Source organism: Salmo salar, chromosome ssa12 (genome assembly GCF_905237065.1).
Source record: "Salmo salar chromosome ssa12, Ssal_v3.1, whole genome shotgun sequence".
Lineage (NCBI taxonomy): Eukaryota > Metazoa > Chordata > Actinopteri > Salmoniformes > Salmonidae > Salmo > Salmo salar.
The window spans coordinates 20,815,035-20,835,032 of NC_059453.1; the positions used below are offsets into that span (position 1 = coordinate 20,815,035).

General features: G+C 45.2%; 1 protein-coding gene and 1 long non-coding RNA gene across 2 annotated transcripts; one reads left to right on the forward strand and one right to left on the reverse strand.

Annotated features, from left to right (window-relative positions):
• Nucleotides 1-1,891: 1,891 nt before the first annotated feature.
• Nucleotides 1,892-3,541, forward strand: ier2 (immediate early response 2). The gene is given in 1 exon segment (NM_001140121.1): nucleotides 1,892-3,541. A coding segment is annotated over 1 exon segment (609 nt). The 5' UTR covers nucleotides 1,892-2,074; the 3' UTR covers nucleotides 2,684-3,541.
• Nucleotides 3,542-8,411: 4,870 nt separating this feature from the next.
• LOC123725453 (uncharacterized) lies at nucleotides 8,412-18,791 on the reverse strand. The gene is made up of 2 exons (XR_006757922.1): nucleotides 14,425-18,791; nucleotides 8,412-13,390 (listed from the first exon to the last, which is right to left on the reverse strand). It is a non-coding gene; the product is annotated as an uncharacterized lncRNA (long non-coding RNA).
• Nucleotides 18,792-19,998: the final 1,207 nt, after the last annotated feature.

Sequence of the window (19,998 nt, forward strand, 5' to 3'; positions counted from 1 at the left end):
CAGTTAAATGGTTATTCCGACAAATGTTTATTCTTGGTCTTCTGGACTGGCACCTTGCTGGATCCAAGTCCACAAGACACACAAACACATGCACACACACACACACACACATCTGGGCTGGCACCTTGCTGGATCCAAGTCCAATGGAGAAATGATCACTTGACATGAACACTGACTGACTCATTGGATGATCAAGATGTTTTGTTTTGGGGAATGACAAGTTAGAACAAGTCTTTAGTGGAACAGACTATGTCTATAATATATTATTACACATCTACAGGCCTACCTACAATCAGAGGTGGGGGAAACCCGAACCAGGTCTGGGAGCGAAACCATTCTAACATGTGAAATGAGCTTTTTCAGGTGCATTCAAGGATTTTACTAGGCTACATTGGTGGGTTCCCAGAGTTACTTTTTTCCATTTTCACCTCTGAGTATAATAGAATCTGTGTGCCATAGAGATGTGTAATTCTATTAAGTGTACAGTGAGTCGTATCACTGTTCAGAAGGGCATGAGACTATCCCACACAGCCCACATTAGTACTTCAATCCAATTAGAAGAATGAAAGCAATAGGCGAACAAAGGAAGTCACACAGACAGTCAACAGTTAGAGAACAATTAATAGATTGGAGTTTACTGAGTCACAGATTTCCCCCGAGTTCTATTTATAGACGTTATGACCTCTTATCGCAGCTCTAGAAACTAGACTGACAGCTGCTGTTTAACCTCAATCGTGCCTCTTCCTATTAAACCAAGTACATCTGCAAGCAACCAGCCCGACGCGCAAGGTACTGGCGCTGTGCTGTTGTACCGGTGACAATTCCATATTTGGAAGCTGTGGCGATGACGATCGGCTGCGATGCTGCCGCTGTGCGTTGATAAACGCTGGGGCTAGATGGGGGAAGTGCCGCTGTGCGCTGTGGTTACGTGGCTGCGCGTTCACGTCATGGCTTTTCCACTGCGCGCCCCTGGGGAACTCACAGCCAGGGCGGATGGGCCATATATGGATGTTTGAGGGTGACGTTGGATAGAAAAAATATAGAGAGGGAGAGAAAAAAAGAAGAAAAGAAACCCCCTGGAAACACGGAGAAAGCTACATATTTTACCACCCACAGACTTCTGAGAATTGCTAATTATAGTGTAACTGAACCTTGATACATATTGCAGGGTTTGATAGAAAACAACAACACCACAATAGTCCTCTAAACGGGAACAGAGCAATATGTTTGGACTATTAGGGACATTTCATGGTGTTGTTTTCTACTGTGGGATCACTATCTGTTTTTATGTTGCTGGTCTGACAACAATTAATGAAGTCTATTCAATTCTATTCAATTCTATTTTATGTCAGCTTCATATAAATTGACTACAATAAAATCGTATTCTATATGAATTGACAGGTTATGTTATTTACTTTGATTTTTGAGTTGCTTGAAGTCTCACGCAGCATATTGGTGATGACATAGGCTAGCTGTGTTTCAAACAACAGGTAGTCTAGTATATTATTATTACAATGAATTTACTAGAATTACAGTTTCTTGAAATCCCAAACAGCATATTGATCTCTGCGTTTCCAACAACACAGGTAAAACATCGAATCAAATGTTATTTGTCACACACGCCGAAAACAACAGGTGTAGACTATACCGGGAAACGCTTACTTATAACCGGTTACAACAATAGGAGGTAGCCTAGGTTACATACATGTAATGCTGTAAGGAAGACAGCCATATGGTATCTACTGCAGGAAACCGAGCTTGAGCAGGAAGGTCTGGGCAGGGCGTGTTTATCCTGTCACCAAGGAGGAATGAAGCAGCCCGAACCTCATTACGTCAGAGTGGAAATATAACACCGCCCTGTTACTCTGGACTTCTCATTATCTTGTTGTACACCAGCTGGTGACAGTTGTAAACCAGGGAAGAACTCAACACACAAGTACAAATTCATTTATAGATAGAATACTATTGTATGAATAGTATCGACTAGTATTCTAAAGCTTGACGCTCTGAGTTATTGTTCCAAGCGTTAACCGAACAGTGCGTAATTTACGGTTATCTACCAATAAGAGGAACTATGGACGTGAGCGCTGAAGCCAAACGGATCATGGCAGTGTCCATTAGTAAACTGTACGCCTCCCGAGCACAGCGAGGAGGTATGAGGCTACACCGGAGCCTGCTGCTCTCCGTGGTCATGCGCTCCGCCCGGGACCTGTACCACTCCGCCTGCCTGGCCAAGGAGAGAGAGGAGCTGGGAACCGCACACCTGGTCCCGGTCACACCAGAGGAGAATGCGATGGATACTACTGCCAGCGGGGAACAAGTCGAGGTGGAGGTGTCACAGGTCGAGCCAGAGCCTGAGTCGCCGCTGACCCCAACTATCCAGGAGCCCATGTCTAGTGACTCTGAGGCCGCTCAGGGCGCATGCAAGACCAGGACATTTATTGGGAAGGAGACAGTAGAGGACAAAGAGAACCGGAGCCCTGTGAGCCCAGACAGGCATTCCAGGAAACGCCGGGGGAAGGCGTCCGTCGCGCCCGATTTCCTCCCCAGCAAGAGGGCAAGACTTTCACTGGAGCTGGGGGAGGAGAGGGTGCCTAGAACCGGCCGAAGGACCTGCTGCCGCGCCGGGGACGCTTTCACCACCCTGTCCCTAAACTCAAACCGGGCCATTGCAGCATTCTGAACTGTGAGAACGGCTCTGAATGGAGCTTTGTTGTTGGTAGGCTATGATCTAACTGATCTTAACCTCCGGTAACCGGTGGAGAGGCCGGTTTAAATCCAGGTTTAAAGGACTGGACGGGTCATGAGGAAGTTGACCTACATTGGCGAGCCCGCGGGACAATGGGATTATCGGGGCCAGGGTGCGATGTCTCCGGCCTCACGGCGACCAGGTTAGGCTCCATCCTAGAACTGGGTCTCAGCCGTGGCTCGACGAGAACAAGAGAAAGAAGAAACAGAGAGAGAACAAGAGCAATTCACAAACTAGAACGAGACCAGACTCGAGCAGATCTCAGTGACTGTGTTTGGAAAGTTTGAGGAAGTGGTGAAACTCAGACAGAAAAAGTGTTTCAGTGGAAAAGCTCCAGGGCAGTTAGTTCCTGACGCATAGCTCGTGGAGGGATGACTCATACAGCACGACACTGATAACATATGTTTAAAGTTGACGTGTCAACAGTCAACACACAGAGACACCGGGAAATAACCCACTCTGCTGGGGAGGGAACACATTCACCCACTGGACTTTGATCAATGACTATGAATGGGATTGTGCCAGAAACTGTACTGAAATGGTGTTCAACATACAGTGTCACATTGTCAAATGGCATATGTAACATATAAACAATGTTTAGTAATGTCACCAGTCTCACCTGTTCAATATACTGCACTGACAATGCAAATGTGATAATAACTACAGAGAAGTAGCCTACATGAAATGTTGTATGAACTGTGAAATAAGCTATTTTTATATATATATATATATATTTTTTTACTATGACCTCAAATCTTTATCAGAGTTTGTAATAAACATTCTAAAAATGTATTTAGTTGTTGATCTGGTTTTCTATTTCTCTCTCATCTAATAGTATTGAAAAGCTTGCACACAGACAGGTCTCATTTATCTAGGGCAAATAGAGTTAGCTGATAGATAACACAGAACCACACAGATATTTCCCAATATGTGGTCCAGGTCCGCATTAGGCAGTACTCCTCAGGCTCAAATGGTTATAATAAGAGTAGGTAGAGCAGCTGCCACACACACACACACACACACACACACACACACACACACACACACACACACACACACACACACACACACACACACACACACACACACACACACACACACACACCAATATCCGGTGGATTGTGACATAATTCTGATTCACTTCCTCTCATAACCTTAATTGACAGTTCCATGAGGTTGAATGGGAGTTATGTAAGACATAAATAGCTGGAGCTGTTCATTTGGTTTGCTCAAGGGCTCTAAATTGTGCAACAGCCCTGAATCATCATTCATCAAGACCAACTAACTCGCAGTGCATTGACAAAATGCACTCTTTAGAGCCTATGTCCTATTTATCTCTATAGATCAGTAGGCCTTACTACCATGACGGATGGGTTGAAATCCTTATACAATATGTAAGCCTACTGTAGACACATCAGCATGTGTTGGACTATATAGGGAATATGGTGTCATTTCAGATGTACACTATGATGTGAAGTACAGTTGTAATACTACAGAGAGGCATGGACAGTGACGTGTTTTATCTCCCAGCCAGCCGACGGCTAAATTAAGATCTGCAGTGACGCGTGGTCTCATCTCTGGGGTGAGGGAGGGGATGATGTACGCATCAGGATGTGATGTGCATCAGTATTACACCGCCCACCCTGCCCTTCTTTTCATGGATAATGTAAAAAGATTATGCATGCTGTGATATACACCGAGCGTACAAAACATTAAGAACACCTGCTCTTTCCATGACAGACTGACCAGGTGAATCCAGGTGAAAGCTATGATCCCTTATTGATGTCACTTGTTAAATCCACTTCAATCAGTGCAGATGAAGGGGAGGAGACAGGTTGAAGAAGGATTTTCAAGCCTTGAGACAATTGATACATGGATTGTGTATGTGTGCCATTCAGAGGTTGAACAAGCAAGACAAGAGATTGAAGTGCCTTTGAACAGGGTATGGTAGTAGGTGCCAGGCTGGAGTGTGTCAAGAACTGCAACACAGCTTGGTTTTTCACACTGAACATTTTATTAATTTAGCAGATGCTCTTATCCAGAGTGACTTACAGGAGCAGTTAGGGTTAGGGGCCTTGCTCAAGGGAACAGACAGATTTTTAACCTATTCGTCTTGGGGATTCAAACCAGTGACCTTTCGGTTACCGGCCCAACGCTCTAAACGCTAGGCTACCTGCCGCTCAACAGTTTCCCGTGTCTTTCAAGAATGGCCCAGCACCCAAAGGACATCCAGTCAACTTGACACAACTGTGGGAAGCATTGGAGTCAACATGGGCCAGCATCCCTGTGGAAAGCATTTGACACCTTGTAGAGTCCATGCCCTGACGAATTGAGGCTGTTCGGAGGGCAAAAGGGAGTGCAACTCAATATTAGGAAGGTGTTCTTAATGTTTTGTACACTCAGTGTATAAGGATCGTGTGTGTGTGTGTGTGTGTGTGTGTGTGTGTGTGTGTGTGTGTGCGTGTCATGATTACTTTACCACTCACCATTCCTCTTCTTAGCACCCTGATGACTGTCAGTGTGAGTTTATATGACTATGATATAGTAACAGTATGTGAGTTTATATGACTATGATATAGTAACAGTATGTGAGTTTATATGACTATGATATAGTAACAGTATGTGAGTTTATATGACTATGATATAGTAACAGTATGTGAGTTAATATGACTATGATATAGTAACAGTATGTGAGTTAATATGACTATGATATAGTAACAGTATGTGAGTTTATGCGACTATGATATAGTAACAGTATGTGAGTTTATATGACTATGATATAGTAACAGTATGTGAGTTTATATGACTATGATATAGTAACAGTATGTGAGTTTATATGACTATGATATAGTAACAGTATGTGAGTTAATATGACTATGATATAGTAACAGTATGTGAGTTAATATGACTATGATATAGTAACAGTATGTGAGTTTATATGACTATGATATAGTAACAGTATGTGAGTTTATGCGACTATGATATAGTAACAGTATGTGAGTTTATATGACTATGATATAGTAACAGTATGTGAGTTAATATGACTATGATATAGTAACAGTATGTGAGTTTATATGACTATGATATAGTAACAGTATGTGAGTTTATGTGACTATGATATAGTAACAGTATGTGAGTTAATATGACTATGATATAGTAACAGTATGTGAGTTTATGCGACTATGATATAGTAACAGTATGTGAGTTTATATGACTATGATATAGTAACAGTATGTGAGTTTATATGACTATGATATAGTAACAGTATGTGAGTTTATGTGACTATGATATAGTAACAGTATGTGAGTTTATGTGACTATGATATAGTAACAGTATGTGAGTTAATATGACTATGATATAGTAACAGTATGTGAGTTAATATGACTATGATATAGTAACAGTATGTGAGTTAATATGACTATGATATAGTAACAGTATGTGAGTTTATATGACTATGATATAGTAACAGTATGTGAGTTAATATGACTATGATATAGTAACAGTATGTGAGTTTATATGACTATGATATAGTAACAGTATGTGAGTTTATGCGACTATGATATAGTAACAGTATGTGAGTTAATATGACTATGATATAGTAACAGTATGTGAGTTAATATGACTATGATATAGTAACAGTATGTGAGTTTGTGACTATGATATAGTAACAGTATGTGAGTTTATATGACTATGATATAGTAACAGTATGTGAGTTTATATGACTATGATATAGTAACAGTATGTGAGTTTATGTGACTATGATATAGTAACAGTATGTGAGTTTATGTGACTATGATATAGTAACAGTATGTGCGTTTGTGACTATGATATAGTAACAGTATGTGAGTTAATATGACTATGATATAGTAACAGTATGTGAGTTAATATGACTATGATATAGTAACAGTATGTGAGTTTGTGTGTTTGCCGTGCTGACTGTGTTGTCTTCTTTGTACAGTGGTGACAGTGTGCGCACATATGTGACAGATAGAGACAGAATGTGTGTTTATGTGAGTAAGTCTATGAGTATGTATGAATCCCAACAGTTTGCACAGTGACTGACTGTGACTGTGTGTGTGTGTGAGTGACTGTGCAGGGTGTATGAGTTCATGTGAGTGTGTGTATATGATATGTTCTTTGTGTGGTGATTATGTGTGATGTAGATGAGGCAGGCAGTTGGGAGGAGCAGAGCGGGAAGAGTGAGAGAAACAGGAAGTGATGCGTAGAGGCGGGGGGCGCAGTGGTGGAATGCGTAGGTGGAGTGTATTTTAAGACTCGACTGCTGCAGGGCAGAAACACTCAACACATCTGGAACTGTGGGACTGGGAGGGGGAAGGGAGATGTGTGTGTGTGTGTGTGTGTGTGTGTGTGTGTGTGTGTGTGTGTGTGTGTGTGTGTGTGTGTGTGTGTGTGTCGTTCATGCCACCCTCTTAGAAAAACAGTTCCAAAAGGGTTATTCGGCTGTCCTCCATAGGGTAGCCTTTTTTGGTTCCAGGTAGAACCCTGTCTTCACATCCTCACTCGCAGTCTCTCCTATCAATAAATATCTTCTCCCCCTCTGTCTCTCTCTCTCTCTCTCTCTCTCTCTCTCTCTCTCTTCTCATTCATTCTCATATACATGCACACACACATTTAGAATCTCTCCCTCTATCAAGAAATCTCGCTCTCTTTCTCCATCTCATATTCAAAGTAAAAAAGGTTCTATCTAGAACCCCAAAAGGTTTCTACCTGGAACCAACCAGGGTTCTTCAAAGGGTTCTCCTATGGGGACAGCCGAAGAACCATTTTAGGTTCTAGATAGCACCTTTTTTTATTTTGAATTTGAGAGGGAGAGATTTATTGATAGAGGGAGATATTCTGAATGTGTGTGTGCACGTACAGTATGAGAGAGAGAGAGAGGGTAGAGAGAGAGGCAGGGGGAGAAGAGATCGATTTATTGACAGGAGAGATTGCGAGTATGTGAAAGAGAGAGTAAATTACCTAGAAGATAAGAGAGAAAAATTGAGTGGACAAAGCTGTGAATACTTTATGTTCTATGACTATGTGACATCACTCATGGCTTCCCCCGCTGTGCTGTGCTGTGCTGTGCTGTGCTGTGCTGTGTGTGTGAGTGTACACTGAGGTAATTGTCCAACGAGCGCCTACGTAGGAGGAAGGGAGGGGGTAGACTGGAAAGGGGGAGAAAAAGGACAGGAGAGCAGGAAGGACATTACAGGATGATAGAGGGAGAGGGGGAGGAAAGGAGGGACGATGTCAATAACATGTGAGGATAGAGGAAGGAGGAAGAGAGGGAGGGTGTTGGTGGGTGGGGGTTGTGGAGTCACACAGCAAAAAGTGGTCGGGGAAGCCTCACTGAATGGGTGTGTGTATGTGCTGCACAATGTGAGGAAGTACCATACTCTATAGGTGTGTTTGTGTGTATTTTGGACTTCCCATAAACCAAACCATTCATTTCTTGAGGAGAAGAAGGAACCAAGGAAGAAGGGAAGGAAACAGAGGATATAGGTTGAAATCGTTCAGTGTGTGTTCTATACGCAGATTAAGGAAGGATACAGAGGATAGATTGAATACATTTTCTCTGTGTGTGTGCGTGTGCGTGTGTGTGTGTGTGTGTATGTGTGTGTGTGCTATACACAGACACATTAAGGAGTCAGAGGGTAGGTAGAATGCATTCTCTCTGGTTTTATTCAGGTTCCTTAGGAAGAGTTCTGTTCGGAGTAACAAAATGCACTGGTAGAAATAGCAGAGAGATAGAGAGAGAAAGAGATTTCATAGCCAGAATAAACGGGTAAAATCAGAAATAGAATCATGAGGCAGCTCTCAAGACTCTCAATCAAGGGATTTTTGTTTTTCTTTAAGGAAAAATGTATTCCTTCATTCCACGTTTATCTTTTATTTATCTTTTCTTCATTTTTGTTGTTGTAATGTAATGTTTCAACATTTTGTTTAAAGTGTTAAATCGTCTACCGCCCCGCCGTCGCAGTTCCCCCTCTTTAGTGAAATAACTGGCAAGTAGCAAACAAAAACATTCTTTGATTACATCACCAAAGTTCTGCTTCTTTTTAAAGATTTTCTATCTATTTTTTTTTGTCCAAGTTTTTTTCTCCAGTTTTTTGTTTTTAAAAATAGAAGAAAAAGGAACACATTGCTCTTAAAAACATCTATCTATATATATTTATACATATATATATATACTTTATTTTTTCTCTTTATATTATTTTTTAATTTTATTCCTGAAGTTGACTTATTTAACCCCACGTAGTGGCATGCACATTGCACATGCAAATCTGTTATTTAAATACTTCTCTTTTTACCTTAAATTGCCATGTAGTGTATGTAGTGTATTTTCTCTTCTTGCTTCCTAAAATGACTCCTGTCCTGTATGGTTCTCTACTGTGGCACTGGACTGATATGGTATGGTTTCTACTGTAGATTCACCCCACCTCACTCCTATGCTTCACCATAAGGAGGTTAACACTGAAAACGGATCTCATATCAGTGTCTATGGGACAAATTGATGGTATTGTGATATTATAATGTGATGGTTGGGAGACTTTATGGAATGAAGAGTGACGGGCCTTGAGGGTTTCCATTGTGACAGTAGAAGACGCTCCACACATATCTAGGGAATCAACCCACGGTCGTCAAGAATCTTGGTGTTGTCGCTGTGTGTGTGTTGTCACGTAAAGATACACACACACACACACACACACACACACACACACGCACGCACACACACACACGCACGCACACGCACACACACACACACACACACGCACGCACACGCACACACACACACACTCACTGAAGCCTCCAAACATGCACATGCGCACATACACACACGATACTCACCCGTTCACCTGCGAAAGCAATGTAATGACAACATACACATAGGCCTTTGAATGTTACGTTATGTCGACCAATGTACACTCTGTTAAAAGCACGAGTGCACCACCTTGTGTTCATGTATGGTATAACATGTACATGGACATTACTTGAGTGAGACTTCAAGCACAATTGAAGAGTGGGAGTGATGTTGTAGACACTATGTCGCTCTGGATTAGAGCATCTACTAAATGATTGAAATGTAAATGTTGAAAAATAAATTGAGCGGCGATAAAAGAGAAAATAGATGGACATGGTCTGATTGTTTCAGAAAGTTTATGGAAGATGTACACAAGAAGAGTTTACAGAGCAAATGTACAGAGAGAGAAAGAGAAGGATGACAGATCCAACACAACGATCACCTATTCATTCACCCATGCCCTCCCTCCAGACCTTACTTGTCGATCACAGAGAGAGAAGGAATAGGATGGTAGGTGAGGTGAGGCAATACTGGATGGAGAGAAGAGTACAGTTGGAGAGAAAACGTTATGGAAACATTATGAAAGCGTTATTCAGTGCTGTGTGTGTTGTCTATCTACAAAGGAGATTTGGTTCCTACTGTACAGTGTAAGGCACTGAAGATAACTTACTGTAGATGAGGTGTGAACACACGCACTCACGCACGCACGCACGCACTCACTCACACGCACGCACGCTCTCACACATGCACGCACGCACACACTCTCTCACTCTCACACACACACACACACACACACACACACACACACACACACACACACACACACACACACACACACACACACACACACACACACACACACACACACACACACACACACAAACGTAGCAAACACACACGAACACAACACACAGGGGAATGTCTCACTGTCATGCCAGTAAACCCATCCCTGATGAGGTTGGTGACCCTCCACTCCAAAATGAGCTGGGGGATGCAGGTGGAGGTCAATGAGAAAATGGCAGCTGATGACATCATAATGAAGGCTGTATTGGCAAGCGGAAGAAGGCGGAGCTAGAAAATGATCCAAGAACGTTCCAGTGCCATTTGTGAAATAATGTGACTTGTGACACTACTTCTAACCGGGGTCTGTTCAGGAGGGTGCAAATGTTACAGAAAACATTCAGATAGAAATGCATCAAGTAGAACGGATATGCTTGTCAGACTGACAGAAAAGGGTGTCGTGTCAGCTCTATTCATTACATTTCTATCTGTTCTTTTCCAGAACGTTTCACCTCAGCGGAACGTGCCCCCCCCCCGCTCTCACCCTGACCTTTGACCTCTAACCCTTTGACCCCAACACACACGCATGCACACACCTAGTGCTGTACAAGGGGAGACCACACCACTGTATGGTTTGAGATACATACAGATGACTTTTGTCAGCACTACTGTACCTGCACATGAAACCCCTTTAGTTTGTTAGGAGAGCCCTTATTTCTGTTTCAACACACACTAGCCTCACACACCAATCATTTACATCATTTCACAAACGCACAACAGTTGATTGATTGAGTGAATGGGGTTGGATTGGCTTTCGGAGGACGTCTGTTGTCTCAAAGAGGAGGAAAAAATGATAGAGAGAACGAGAGACAAACGGATGAGTCGATCAAGAAGTCACATCAGAAATAGAAAGGAAAGACAACAAATAAATGGATAGGAACGTAGGATGGATGAATGATTGAGAGTAAACTAGAAACTTCGTAAATCCTCCTTTTCACAAATCTTCTGGATTATTTTTTTTTTTATAAACAAAATAAACCCCTTAAAATGGTCATTCATTTTATAATGGTTGGAGCTCACAATCCACACAACATGCTTTAATTCAACGGCAGTGTTGTGTGTCGATGTCGGCCATTTTGGATCCGCAGTTACAATTCTGGACAAGCATGTTGGTGTTGTTGAGCCGAAATGGAGTAATCAGTTTCCTGCCTGATAAGTGGACACCCACAGTGTCAAGTGCAAGTAGTTTTCAGCGGCAGATTCATGATGAATGGTAGGTGGTCTGTAATGGAGGTTAAGGGAAGAAGGGAAGACATTACAAATGCCCATGCCAGATAACAAACCATACAGAAACTCAAACCCTAGGCCTATATTTTTTCATGTGATTTTATAAATTTATATCATATTATATGATATAACTGACTAACTGCCTTAGCGTGCCTATTATATAGTGTAGATTCTATCTATCTAGCTATCTATCTCTAGAGACACCTGAGAAGTAAACAAATCATTGCCTTTTCGCCCCTGCAATTACAGTATCTCACTACACTGTGTGAAACTGGGCGAAGGAGATCCCCAAAAGTAGTTTCCATTCCCCTCTCTTCCTGCGCTTTACTCACTGTTCCAACCAACTAAGCAAAGCCCAGTCCCTACTGCCTTGCTCCCAACTGCTACCTGCTCACAGACAGCGACTAGGACTCTTTAAGGCGTAGTGTGTTTGATGTTGATCAACCACAGGAGGGGGCGAGGGGGATGGTGAGGGGCAAGCTGGGAAGGGTAGATGTGACTCTGAAAACAGAAGGCACTGAGGCACTGGGGCTTCTGGGTAGATAAACACCTCTCTGATGTAGGTACACCACTCTGATGTAGGTCCCCCCCCCTCTCTCTGGACCTACCTATACAGAGGGCAGGGGTGGTATATGTAGGCCCCCCGCTCTCTCTGGACCTACCTATACAGAGGGCAGGGGTGGTATATGTAGGACCCCCCCCCTCTCTGGACCTACCTATACGGAGGGCAGGGGTGGTATATGTAGCCCCCCCTCTCTGGACCTACCTATACGGACGGCAGGGGTGGTATATGTAGGCCCCTCTCTCTCTGGACCTACCTATACGGAGGGCAGGGGTGGTAGATGTAGCCCCCCCCTCTCTGGACCTACCTATACGGAGGGCAGGGGTGGTATATGTAGCCCCCCCTCTCTCTGGACCTACCTATACGGAGGGCAGGGGTGGTATATGTAGGCCCCCTCTCTCTGGACCTACCTATACGGAGGGCAGGGGTGGTATATGTAGCCCCCCCTCTCTGGACCTACCTATACGGAGGGCAGGGGTGGTATATGTAGCCCCCCCTCTCTCTGGACCTACCTATACGGAGGGCAGGGGTGGTATATGTAGCCCCCCCTCTCTCTCTGGACCTACCTATATGGAGGGCAGGGGTGGTATATGTAGGCCCCCCCTCTCTCTCTGGACCTACCTATACGGAGGGCAGGGGTGGTATATGTAGACCCCCCCTCTCTCTGGACCTACCTATACGGAGGGCAGGGGTGGTATATGTAGCCCCCACCTCTCTCTGGACCTACCTATACGGAGGGCAGGGGTGGTATATGTAGGCCCCCTCTCTCTCTCTGGACCTACCTATACGGAGGGCAGGGGTGGTATATGTAGGCCCCCCTCTCTCTCTCTGGACCTACCTATACGGAGGGCAGGGGTGGTATATGTAGGCCCCCCCTCTCTCTCTGGACCTACCTATATGGAGGGCAGGGGTGGTATATGTAGGCCCCCACCTCTCTCTCTGGACCTACCTATAAGGAGGGCAGGGGTGGTATATGTAGGCCCCCCCTCTCTCTCTGGACCTACCTATACGGAGGGCAGGGGTGGTATATGTAGGCCCCCCTCTCTCTCTGGACCTACCTATACGGAGGGCAGGGGTGGTATATGTAGGACCCCCCTCTCTCTCTGGACCTACCTATACGGAGGGCAGGGGTGGTATATGTAGGCCCCCCCTCTCTCTCTCTGGACCTACCTATACGGAGGGCAGGGGTGGTATATGTAGGCCCCCCCTCTCTGGACCTACCTATATGGAGGGCAGGGGTGGTATATGTAGCCCCCCCTCTCTCTCTGGACCTACCTATACGGAGGGCAGGGGTGGTATATGTAGGCCCCCCTCTCTCTCTGGACCTACCTATACGGAGGGCAGGGGTGGTATATGTAGCCCCCCCCCCTCTCTCTGGACCTACCTATACGGAGGGCAGGGGTGGTATATGTAGCCCCCCCTCTCTCTCAGGACCTACCTATAGGGAGGGCAGGGGTGGTATATGTAGCCCCCCCTCTCTCTGGACCTACCTATACGGAGGGCAGGGGTGGTATATGTAGCCCCCCCCTCTCTGGACCTACCTATACGGAGGGCAGGGGTGGTATATGTAGCCCCCCCCTCTCTCTGGACCTACCTATACGGAGGGCAGGGGTGGTATATGTAGGCCCCCCCTCTCTCTCTGGACCTACCTATACGGAGGGCAGGGGTGGTATATGTAGGCCCCCCCCCCCTCTCTCTGGACCTACCTATACGGAGGGCAGGGGTGGTATATGTAGGCCCCCCCTCTCTCTCTCTGGACCTACCTATATGGAGGGCAGGGGTGGTATATGTAGGCCCCCCCCTCTCTCTGGACCTACCTATACGGAGGGCAGGGGTGGTAGATGTAGCCCCCCCCTCTCTCTGGACCTACCTATACGGAGGGCAGGGGTGGTATATGTAGCCCCCCCCTCTCTCTCTGTAGGCCCCCCCATACGGAGGGCAGGGGTGGTATATGTAGGCCCCCCCTCTCTCTCTCTGGACCTACCTATACGGGGGGCAGGGGTGGTATATGTAGCCCCCCCTCTCTCTCTGGACCTAACTATACGGAGGGCAGGGGTGGTATATGTAGGCCCCCCCTCTCTCTCTGGACCTACCTATACGCAGGGCAGGGGTGGTATATGTAGGCTCCCCCCCTCTCTCTCTCTGGACCTACCTATACGGAGGGCAGGGGTGGTATATGTAGGCCCCCCCCTCTCTCTCTGGACCTACCTATACGGAGGGCAGGGGTGGTATATGTAGGACCCCCCCTCTCTCTCTGGACCTACCTATACGGAGGGACAGGGGTGGTATATGTAGGCCCCCCCTCTATCTCTCTGGACCTACCTATACGGAGGGCAGGGGTGGTATATGTAGCCCCCCCCTCTCTGGACCTACCTATACGGAGGGCAGGGGTGGTATATGTAGCCCCCCTCTCTCTCTGGACCTACCTATATGGAGGGCAGGGGTGGTATATGTAGGCCCCTCCTCTCTCTCTCTGCACCTACCTATACGGAGGGCAGGGGTGGTATATGTAGGCCCCCCCCCCTCTCTCTCTGGACCTACCTATACGGAGGGCAGGGGTGGTATATGTAGGCCCCCCCTCTCTCTCTCTGGACCTACCTATATGGAGGGCAGGGGTGGTATATGTAGGCCCCCCCCTCTCTCTCTGGACCTACCTATACGGAGGGCAGGGGTGGTATATGTAGGCCCCTCCTCTCGCTCTCTGGACCTACCTATACGGAGGGCAGGGGTGGTATATGTAGGCCCCCCCTCTCTCTCTCTGCACCTACCTATACGGAGGGCAGGGGTGGTATATGTAGGCCCCCCCTCTCTCTCTCTCTGGACCTACCTATACGGAGGGCAGGGGTGGTATATGTAGGCCCCCCCTCTCTCTCTCTGGACCTACCTATACGGAGGGCAGGGGTGGTATATGGGATTGGACAGCTTGGGAGAACGATAGAGGGAGCAGGAGAGGACAAAACACTGCAGGAGGGTAAAAAATAAAGGAAAGATGTGCTATGAAGGATAAGGATTTTGTGAGTGATTGTGCAAAAGCAAAACGATGTGGGCATACCCTCTATCTATATACTTCTATCCATCTATATTAAAATGTTGTATATACACTATCTGACACTACACCATCTGACCCATAGAAATATAATCTATAGATATGCCATCATTGACTTGAATTGGGAGGCCTGTTCTACACATTCCATTTCTATGCGCTCACTTACGTATTGTCATTTATTTATAATGGCACAACTACTCTGCACTATAATGGTAAAGGAGAAATGAATGTTGGATAGATCTGCATAGAGTTTGTAGTGGGATATTGTGTGGAGCTACAGTGACAAAGTGCAATTTGAATCTGTGTAGCTGATTTCAATGGAGAGTTTCTGAGCTCTAGCTTCGTAGCTAGAGTGTTTGAAGTAAATAAAAGTACGTTTTTCTCTCTATAATATATAAACTTTTATATCTCTATATATCTATATTGTATCTATCATTTTACGAGTTATGATAGGGAATATCTGTTACAATCTACATAATTGTAATCATAGCAAAATAAATATGTTTTAATCCAAAACATCTGGATACAATCATGTTAGCTAACCTCTCTAAAGAATGCTCTAGAATGTACTAGAGTTTCTAGAGTCTAGACTAGAGTTTCTAGAACGTCTTAGAGATTCTAAAATGTTTCTAGAATGTTCTCCTCTGGCTTGGTAAAGCAAGCAGCTCAATGCTAAACATGTGATGGAGAATCAGAAAGACAGAGAGACTAGACAGCTAGTGGAGAGCTCTTGGGGATGTGAGGTGGAGCTCGTTCACAACATAGAGGTAGAAAGAGGGCTCTAGGTGGATATAACCCGATATAAGTCCTCTTTCTAACTCTATGGTTCACAGCCAGCTGTAAATCAGATACTGTGTGGAGGTCTGACGGTTGGTTGGTTGGCCGGTTGATTTGGCTATGACTGGGGCGCACTCAGTAGGACACAATGTTTTTGGAACGCTCGGATAGAAAAATGCTATTTAGAACAAACATGCGTCTCTTACACGTAGAATGAAGAACCATGTCGGCTCTGTTAATGACATTTCTATCTGCAACGTTTGACAACATTTGGCTACTGAACGTGGCCCCGGTTCTCTGTCTACCACTGAGGGGGGACCTATCAGAGGTAAAGAGCTGCGTTACACAACGCTACACAGTTCTATCTGTGTTGCTCACAATCACAATCCGACATCTAACCCCTCCCTGAAAAGTTTATGCGTGTTGCATGTATCGGACCCGGTTAAAGGCGTTTTGGAACAGTTTGGGAGCAGTTTGGGAACAGTTTGGGAACAGTTTGAACAGAACCCAAGGAAAATAAACGATGAAAACTAGATGACACAGCAGATTGAAACTCCAAAAAACATGACAACAGATCTACGGCAAACAACTATCATCATTCATCGTTTAGCATTGACATTGATATCAGTATTTATAGGACTATCATCATTATTAACAATACAAATCAATTATTTAAAGAGGTTGAAGTTTTCTCTCCTCATAGCTCTCTCAATTCTTACTTATTCCTCAAAACAACTCAGGAATATCTTAGTACAACAGGAGTATCTTAGTAAAATTTAGGAGTATCTCAGGAACATAGGAGTACTTTCAAGATAAGAAAATGGTAGCTTTAAAACCCTATTGGGTGGAAATCAAACTTAAAAAAGGTTGTCCATCGGATCCTTAGGGTGATATAGAACAAACATTTACTCAATAAACAAACGCATGATGATAGACAGAGTCAGAGAGAGAGAGAGAGAGAGTCAGAAAAAGAGAACTTCTTCAATCAAAATCTAAAATGTAAATGTTCTATAAACCCAATATGCCCCCATATCCCCAACAGTAGATTTTCTCTCTAGGTATTTTTTTGTTGTTAAATTCCTTCATGCATCATAACGGATTAACAGAGGCTTGAGCGAATGCAACAGAAGAACCAAGCTGCAATGTCCAAGAAGAAGAACTAGAAGAAGAAGAAGTAATCGATAGAAGAAATACTGAAGAAATCGTCTTTTCCCTCCCCTTCTTTCTTTCCGCTCCTCCTCCCATCATTTTCCTTTCCTGTCCTTTCTTTTTCGGCAGGATGGAGGAGAGAGGAAGGGGGGAGAGAAGATAGTGGGGGCAAACAAACTACGCCCCCTAAGGGTCCATAACTCTGCCCCCAGCCCCTCCCCTGTGGCCCCACCCACCGGAAAAGGACGTGATGTCACACTAGGCCCCACCCACAGGAAGTGAGGTCACACCAGGTCCGTCGTCAGCATTTCGTGAGTCTGTAACAGTAAACAGGAGATGATAAAACTCATCAAATATCAGCCAGCTCTGTCATTGGCTGGTTTTTGCAGTAGAGGCGGAGCTTCCTGGTTCTAGTCCCTTTAAGGAAAGTTTAAGTTAAAGTGGTTGTTCTCCCTTTTTTTCTCCTCTTTTTTTTTAAAAGTTTGTTTTCTGTTCTTTAGTCTTCAAGTTAGATTTTTCTGGAGGCATAGCTTGGCGTGTATAAGGATAGGGGGTCCTGGCATGGGTTTTCATTGTTTTTCTTTTTTAAACATGTCCGTCTAGGTTAGACCAAGAGCAGTGTTAGCTAGCTAGCGTTTAGCTGTTAGCTCCTAACACTTATCAGGCTAGTAGAATAGAATGACAGAACAGCAAGAGCACCCAGGTTTAGCTTAACTTAACTAACCCACCTATCTCCTAAACAGTCTGGGAGAGGGGCTTTATTTACCGTTCATTGGCCACTTGTAACTTAGTATACATGCTCCTCCCTTCCTTTCATTCTTTTGTTCTTTCTTCCCTCTCCACACCTCCGTCAGCACCTCTGCACACCTCCGTCAGCACCTCTCCACCATCCCTCGGTCCACTCCCCCCTGGGCACGCTGAGAACTCTCGGTATGGTAGTTGAGACAGAGGAGAAGAGGAGAGGTGCGTTGTTCTGCCTTACAGCGGTCTCTCTTTGTCATGTCTGCTCTGAGTTTAGAGTCTCACACACCCACACACTGTGCCTCCTCTCCTCTAACCATCCCTCCATCCCTCATCATTCCATCCAAGCCTGAGTCTCAGGTGTAGAGGTAGAGAGATGGAGAGACTTCTCCCAAATTCTCCTCTCCTCCTTTCCTTTCCTTTCCTCACCCCTTCTGCATCCCTTTACCCTTCATTCAAGTCTGCATAACGAAGAACAGAGGACGGGGAGACGGAGAGACTCCTCTCCTCCCTCCTTTTCCTCTCTTCCTCTCCTCCCTCGTTCTTCTGTTCCTTCGCTGTGCTAGCACCAGTCGTCCTCGTCCGTCTCGCTGTAGGGTTCGTGCAGGCCCTTCCGGGGGCCTCTGGGGCCTCCATGGGGGACCCGGTGATGAGGGGGGGACCTGTGGGGTGGTCCTCCCGGATGGGGGTGTTGATGTGGGGGCCCTCGCCGGTGCGGGGAGGGCGAAGACGAGCGGTAACCGTTTGGGACTCGTCGGGGGTGAGGGGGAGCAAGTGGAGGTGGTGGGCCCACGCCACCCCCGTGCCGGGCAGTCCTGGGGGAGCGTGGGTGCGGGTGGGGGTTGCCGTGGGGATGTGGGTTGCTGAGGCTCTGCTCGTAGGCGGGCGGCTCATGTGGCGCCGTATTCATGTCGCCTCATAGAATCCTCTGCTCTGCCCAATGCGCCTTCTCAGGACTACTCCGGGAGGAGGGACGCCCAACGCCGTGGCGGGGGACGGGGCATCCATGTGGCGCGGTGGTGATACGGTTTTGAAGTTTTACATTTTTTTTTTTTTTTTTTTTTTTTTTTTTTTTTTTTTTTTTTTTTTTTTTTTTTTTTTTTTTTTTTTTTTTTTTTTTTTTTTTTTTTTTTTTTTTTTTTTTTTTTTTTTTTTTTTTTTTTTTATATTCGTTGTGATGGTTGGTGTGGGAGCTGGTGCTGGGGTGCCTGCACTGCACCACACACCAGCATATGCCACCCACCACCACCCACTTAGAGGCAACTGCAACACTGCCTGGCCGGGCATGCTAAAGTGAAGCTTTAGGCATGCTTGCTTCCCCATGCGGGAAGTGGACATATAACCACCGCTGGCGAAGAAGTAAGAAATACCTTCAAATTGCCTGTGTTATGAAGATATTAAGAAGGACATTGATGAAATGGCAAAACCACGCGCGTGGAAGGCTGCTTGTTCTTCATGTGTGTTCTTGCGTTATGTTACGATACCGAACAACCCCACTACATGTATTCCAGCTAGGAAAGCAACCATTGGTGGGCAGCTCCCAAGAGAGTGTTGTTGAAGAGAAAGGAGTAGGCGATATGTTTGATAAATACGGATGTTGAAGGTGGATAGATGTGTGAGATAGATAGATAGATAGATAGATAGATAGATAGATAGATAGATAGATAGATAGATAGATAGAGATAAAGAGAGAGGAGTAGGGGATAGATATAGGTAGGTAGATAGACAGAGATAAAGAGAGAGGAGTAGGGGTGATAGATATAGGTAGATAGATAGATAGACAGAGATAAAGAGAGAGGAGTAGGGGGATAGATATAGGTAGATAGATAGACAGAGATAAAGAGAGAGGAGTAGGGGGATAGATATAGGTAGATTGATCGACAGCGATAAAGAGAGAGGAGGAGGGGGATAGATATAGGTACATAGATAGACAGAGATAAAGAGAGAGGAGTAGGGGGATAGATATAGGTAGATAGATAGACAGAGATAAAGAGAGAGGAGTAGGGGGATAGATATAGGTAGATAGATAGACAGAGATAAAGAGAGAGGAGGAGGGGGATATATATAGTTAGATAGATAAAGAGAGAGGAGGAGGGGGATAG